Here is a 7500-nt window from a genome sequence, read left to right as displayed (position 1 = left end):
CTTTTTTAACAAATCAAAAACTGAAAAATTGGGCGTGCAAAATTATTCAGCCCCCTTAAGTTAATACTTTGTAGTGCCACCTTTTGCTGCGATTACAGCTGTAAGTCGCTTGGGGTATGTCTCTATCAGTTTTGCACATCGAGAGACTGACATTTTTTCCCATTCCTCCTTGCAAAACAGCTCGAGCTCAGTGAGGTTGGATGGAGAGCATTTGTGAACAGCAGTTTTCAGTTCTTTCCACAGATTCTCGATTGGATTCAGGTCTGGACTTTGACTTGGCCATTCTAACACCTGGATATGTTTATTTTTGAACCATTCCATTGTAGATTTTGCTTTATGTTTTGGATCATTGTCTTGTTGGAAGACAAATCTCCATCCCAGTCTCAGGTCTTTTGCAGACTCCATCAGGTTTTCTTCCAGAATGGTCCTGTATTTGGCTCCATCCATCTTCCCATCAATTTTAACCATCTTCCCTGTCCCTGCTGAAGAAAAGCAGGCCCAAACCATGATGCTGCCACCACCATGTTTGACAGTGGGGATGGTGTGTTCAGCTGTGTTGCTTTTACGCCAAACATAACGTTTTGCATTGTTGCCAAAAAGTTCAATTTTGGTTTCATCTGACCAGAGCACCTTCTTCCACATGTTTGGTGTGTCTCCCAGGTGGCTTGTGGCAAACTTTAAACAACATTTTTTATGGATATCTTTAAGAAATGGCTTTCTTCTTGCCACTCTTCCATAAAGGCCAGATTTGTGCAATATACGACTGATTGTTGTCCTAGGGACAGAGTCTCCCACCTCAGCTGTAGATCTCTGCAGTTAATCCAGAGTGATCATGGGCCTCTTGGCTGCATCTCTGATCAGTCTTCTCCTTGTATGAGCTGAAAGTTTAGAGGGACCCTAACCCTTATATACCTACTATATCTAACCCTTATATACCTACTATATCCTAACCCTTATATACCTACTATACCTACTATATCTAACCCTTATATACCTACTATATCTACTATACCTAACCCTTATATACCTACTATAGCTACTATATCTAACCCTTATATACCTACTATACCTAACCCTTATATACCTACTATACCTACTATATCTAACCCTTATATACCTACTATATCTAACCCATATATACCTACTATATCTACTATACCTAACCCTTATATATCTACTATATAAACTATATCTAACCCTTATATACCTACTATATCTACTATACCTAACCCTTATATACCTACTATACCTAACCCTTATATACCTACTATATCTACTATACCTAACCCTTATATACCTACTATAGCTACTATATCTAACCCTTATATACCTACTATACCTAACCCTTATATACCTACTATACCTACTATATCTAACCCTTATATACCTACTATATCTAACCCATATATACCTACTATATCTACTATACCTAACCCTTATATATCTACTATATAAACTATGTCTAACCCTTATATACCTACTATATCTACTATACCTAACCCTTATATATCTACTATATAAACTATATCTAACCCTTATATACCTACTATATCTACTATATCTAACCCTTATATACCTACTATATCTACTATACCTAACCCTTATATACCTACTATAGCTACTATATCTAACCCTTATATACCTACTATACCTACTATATCTAACCCTTATATACACAATATATACATACTATAACTAACCCTTATATAGCTACTATATCTACTATACCTAACCCTTATATACCTACTATAGCTACTATACCGAACCATTATATACCTACTATACCTACTATATCTAACCCTTATATATCTACTATATCTACTATATCTAACCCTTATATACATACTATATCTACTATACCTAACCCTTATATACCTACTATATCTAACCCTTATATACCTACTATATCTAACCTTTATATACCTACTATATCTACTATACCTAACCCTTGTATACCTACTATATGTACTATACCTAACCCTTATATACGTACTATACCTAATGTACCTAACCCTTATATTCCTACTATATCTAACCCTTATATACCTACTATATCTACTATACCTAACCCTTATATATCTACTCTACCTACTATATCTACTATACCTAACCCTTATATACCTACTATATCTACTATACCTAACCCTTATATACCTACTATATCTAACCCTTATATTCCTACTATATCTAACCCTTATATACCTACTATATCTACTATACCTACTATATCTACTATACCTAACCCTTATATATCTACTATACCTACTATATCTACTATACCTAACCCTTATATACCTACTATATCTACTATACCTAACCCTTATATACCTACTATATCTACTATACCTAACCCTTATATACCTACTATACCTAACCATTATATACCTACTATACCTACTATATCTAACCCTTATATACCTACTATACCTAACCCTTATATATCTACTATACCTACTATATCTACTTTATATCTAACCCTTATATACCTACTATACCTACTATACCTAACCATTATATAACTACTATACCTAACCCTTATATACCTACTATACCTACTATATCTAACCCTTATATACCTACTATACCTAACCCTTATATACCTACTATACCTACTATATCTAACCCTTATATACCTACTATACCTAACCCTTATATACCTACTATACCTACTATACCTAACCCTTATATACCTACTATAACTACTATTTCTAACCCTTATATACCTACTATATCTACTATACCTAACCATTATATACCTACTATACCTACTATACCTAACCCTTATATACATACTATACCTAACCCTTATATACCTACTATAACTACTATTTCTAACCCTTATATACCTACTATATCTACTATACCTAACCATTATATACCTACTATACCTACTATACCTAACCCTTATATACATACTATACCTAACCCTTATATACCTACTATACCTACTGTACCTAACCCTTATATATCTACTATATCTACTATATCTAACCCTTATATACCTACTATATCTAACCCTTATATACCTACTATACCACTATACCTAACCCTTATATACCTACTATATCTACTATACCTAACCATTATATACCTACTATACCTACTATACCTAACCCTTATATACCTACTATACCTAACCCTTATATACCTACTATATCTAACCCTTATATACCTACTATACCTACTATACCTAACCCTTATATACCTACTATACCTACTGTACCTAACCCGTATATACCTACTATATCTACTATACCTAACCCTTATATACCTACTATATCTAACCTTTATATACCTACTATATCTACTATACCTAACCCTTGTATACCTACTATATATACTATACCTAACCCTTAAATCCCTACTATACCTACTATATCTAACCCTTATATACCTACTATACCTACTATATCTACTATACCTAACCCTTATATACCTACTATATCTACTATACCTAACCATTATATACCTACTATACCTACTATACCTAACCCTTATATACCTACTATACCTACTGTACCTAACCCTTATATACCTACTATATCTACTATATCTAACCCTTATATACCTACTATATCTACTATATCTAACCCTTATATACCTACTATACCTACTATACCTAACCATTATATACCTACTATATCTAACCCTTATATACCTACTATACCACTATATCTACTATACCTAACTCTTATATACCTACTATATCTACTGTACCTAACCCTTATATACCTACTATACCTAAAATACCTAACCCTTATATACCTACTATACCTAACCCTTATATACCTACTATACCTAACCCTTATATACCTGCTATGCCTGTTTGTGTATATTTGTGTGTAGGGGGTTTGTCTACTATACCTAACCCTTATATACCTACTATATATACTGAACCTAACCCGTATATACCTACTATACCTATAACCCTAACTGGTAAGAGACAGGGAGGGATGGTCCATGGGTATTTTGTATACATTATGTATGTTTGTGTGTAGGTGGTTTGTCTACTATACCTAACCCTTATATACCTACTATACCTGTTTGTGTGTAGGTGGTTTGCGGGACGTGTGTCCAGGCAGCAGGCTGAGCAACGGTTGCGTTGGGAGGAGAGAGGAGTGTTCCTGGTTAGAGAGTCAGAGAGTTCACCAGGAGAGTTCTCTGTTTCTGTCAGGTAACCACACACACACACACACACTCACACACACACACACACATACACACCACAGGCACACACACACAAACACACACAGACACACACACACACACATTAACACACACAACCCCCCCCCCCACACACACACACACACACACACACACGCAAACCACACACACACACCTCTGTTGTATAATGAAGAGACTGAACCAGATGGTAATACAGAATGTACAAATAAAATAAAATAAAATAAATTGTCAAATGTCACATTGTCACATTAGCATAACATGGAATAGGAAGCAGTAACACAGTAAAATAACAATAACGAAGCTACAGCCACAGGAGTACCAGGTAGTAATGAGACTATATACAGGGGTACCAGGTAGTAATGAGACTATATACAGGAGTACCAGGTAGTAATGAGACTATATACAGGAGTACCAGGTAGTAATGAGACTATATACAGGAGTACCAGGTAGTAATGAGACTATATACAGGAGTACCAGGTAGTAATGAGACTATATACAGGGAGTACCAGGTAGTAATGAGACTATATACAGGAGTACCAGGTAGTAATGAGGCTATATACAGGAGTACCAGGTAGTAATGAGGCTATATACAGGAGTACCAGGTAGTAATGAGGCTATATACAGGAGTACCAGGTAGTAATGAGGCTATATACAGGAGTACCAGATAGTAATGAGGCTATATACAGGGGTACCAGGTAGTAATGAGACTATATACAGGAGTACCAGGTAGTAATGAGACTATATACAGGAGTACCAGGTAGTAATGAGACTATATACAGGAGTACCAGGTAGACAAGAGGCTATATACAGGAGTACCAGGTAGTAATGAGACTATATACAGGAGTACCAGGTAGTAATGAGGCTATATACAGGAGTACCAGGTAGTACTGAGACTATATACAGGAGTACCAGGTAGTAATGCGACTATATACAGGGAGTACCAGGTAGTAATGAGACTATATACAGGAGTATCAGGTAGTAATGAGACTATATACAGGAGTACGAAGTAGTAATGAGGCTATATACAGGAGTACCAGGTAGTAATGAGGCTATATACAGGAGTACGAAGTAGTAATGAGGCTATATACAGGAGTACCAGGTAGTAATGAGACTATATACAGGAGTATTAGGTAGTAATAAGACTATATACAGGAGTATCAGGTAGTAATGAGACTATATACAGGAGTACGAAGTAGTAATGAGGCTATATACAGGAGTACCAGGTAGTAATGAGACTATATACAGGAGTACCAGGTAGTAATGAGGCTATATACAGGAGTACCAGGTAGTAATGAGACTATATACAGGAGTACCAGGTAGTAATGCGACTATATACAGGGAGTACCAGGTAGTAATGAGACTATATACAGGAGTATCAGGTAGTAATGAGACTATATACAGGAGTACGAAGTAGTAATGAGGCTATATACAGGAGTACCAGGTAGTAATGAGGCTATATACAGGAGTACGAAGTAGTAATGAGGCTATATACAGGAGTACCAGGTAGTAATGAGACTATATACAGGAGTATTAGGTAGTAATAAGACTATATACAGGAGTATCAGGTAGTAATGAGACTATATACAGGAGTACGAAGTAGTAATGAGGCTATATACAGGAGTACCATTACCAAATCCATGTGTTGGGGTACCAGGTAGTTGAGGTGATTGAGGTAATATGTACATGTAGGTAGGGGTGAAGGGACATCAGGATAGATAATACACAGAGATACTAGGTAGTTGAGGTAATATGTACATGTAGGTAGGGGTGAAGGGACATCAGGATAGATAATACACAGATATACTAGGTAGTTGAGGTAATATGTACATGTAGGTAGGGGTAAAGGGACTAGACAGGATAGATAATACACAGATATACTAGGTAGTTGAGGTAATATGTACATGTAGGTAGGGGTAAAGGGACTAGACAGGATAGATAATACACAGATATACTAGGTAGTTGAGGTAATATGTACATGTAGGTAGGGGTAAAGGGACTAGACAGGATAGATAATACACAGATATACTAGGTAGTTGAGGTAATATGTACATGTAGGTAGGGGTAAAGGGACTAGACAGGATAGATAATACACAGATATACTAGGTAGTTGAGGTAATATGTACATGTAGGTAGGGGTGAAGGGACATCAGAGATACAGTTGAATTCGGAAGTTTAGAGTAGCAGCAGCGTATTTGAAAGGTGTGAAAGATCGTGTGTGTGTGTGTGTGTGTGTGTGTGTGTGTGGGTGTGTGTGTGTGTGTGTGTGTGTGTGTGTGTGTGTGGGTGTGTGTGTGTGTGTGTGTGTGTCAGGGTCAGTGAAGGAAAGTCTGTGATCTATTTAAACATTCTTTGGGCCTCAGAAGCTAAAAATATCTCCTCTATTATACTCCTTATCACATGTCCTACCACACACACACACACACACACACACACACACACACACACACACACACAGTAAAACAGAGAACAGGCGTATCTCCCGCGTTAGAACATCTGCTGCCCTCCCCTTACCTTACACCCCCCAACAAACTGGCTCTGCTGCTGCCCCCCCCCCCCCTTACCTTACACCCCCCAACAAACTGGCTCTGCTGCTGCCCCCCCCCCCCCCTTACCTTACACCCTCCAACAAATTGGCTCTGCTGCTGCCCCCCCCCCCCCTTACCTTACACCCCCCAACAAGCTGGTTCTACTGCTGCCCCCCCCTTAACTTACACCCCCCAACAAACTGGCTCTACTGCTGCCCCCCCTTACCTTACACCCCCCAACAAACTGGCTCTACTGCTGCCCCCCCACCCCCCTTACCTTACACCCCCCAACAAACTGGCTCTGCTGCCCTCCCCCCCCCCCCCCCCCCCCCGACAAACTGGCTCTGCTGCTGCCCTCCTCCCCTTACCTTACACCCCCCCAACAAACTGGCTCTACTGCTTCCCCCCCCCCCCCCTTACCTTACACCCCCAAACAAACTGGCTCTACTGCTGCCCCCCCCCCCCCCCACCCCCCTTACCTTACACCCCCCAACAAACTGGCTCTACTGCTGCCCCCCCCCCCCCCCCTTACCTTACACCCCCAAACAAACTGGCTCTACTGCTTCCCCCCCCCCTTACCTTACACCCCCAAACAAACTGGCTCTACTGCTGCCCCCCCCCCCCACCCCCCTTACCTTACACCCCCCAACAAACTGGCTCTACTGCTGCCCCCCCCCCCCCCCCCCTTACCTTACACCCCCAAACAAACTGGCTCTACTGCTGCCCCCCCCCCCCACCCCCCTTACCTTACACCCCCAAACAAACTGGCTCTACTGCTGCCCCCCCCCCA

At 39.4% G+C, this 7500-nt stretch overlaps 1 protein-coding gene across 1 annotated transcript in view; it reads left to right on the top strand.

Moving 5' to 3' along the window:
- Positions 1-7500, top strand: part of LOC118948936 (GRB2-related adapter protein-like) — a 13582-nt gene that overhangs the window by 2014 nt on the left and 4068 nt on the right. The window contains exon 3 of the mRNA XM_036973574.1: positions 4055-4174. Within this exon, the coding sequence (XP_036829469.1) occupies positions 4055-4174 (120 nt within the window). The remainder of the gene's footprint in view (positions 1-4054; positions 4175-7500) is intronic.

Source organism: Oncorhynchus mykiss, unplaced genomic scaffold (assembly GCF_013265735.2).
Source record: "Oncorhynchus mykiss isolate Arlee unplaced genomic scaffold, USDA_OmykA_1.1 un_scaffold_270, whole genome shotgun sequence".
Classification (NCBI taxonomy): Eukaryota; Metazoa; Chordata; class Actinopteri; order Salmoniformes; family Salmonidae; genus Oncorhynchus; species Oncorhynchus mykiss.
Note: the sequence above shows the minus strand (reverse complement) of the source record. Positions and strands in the feature narration are given on the sequence as shown.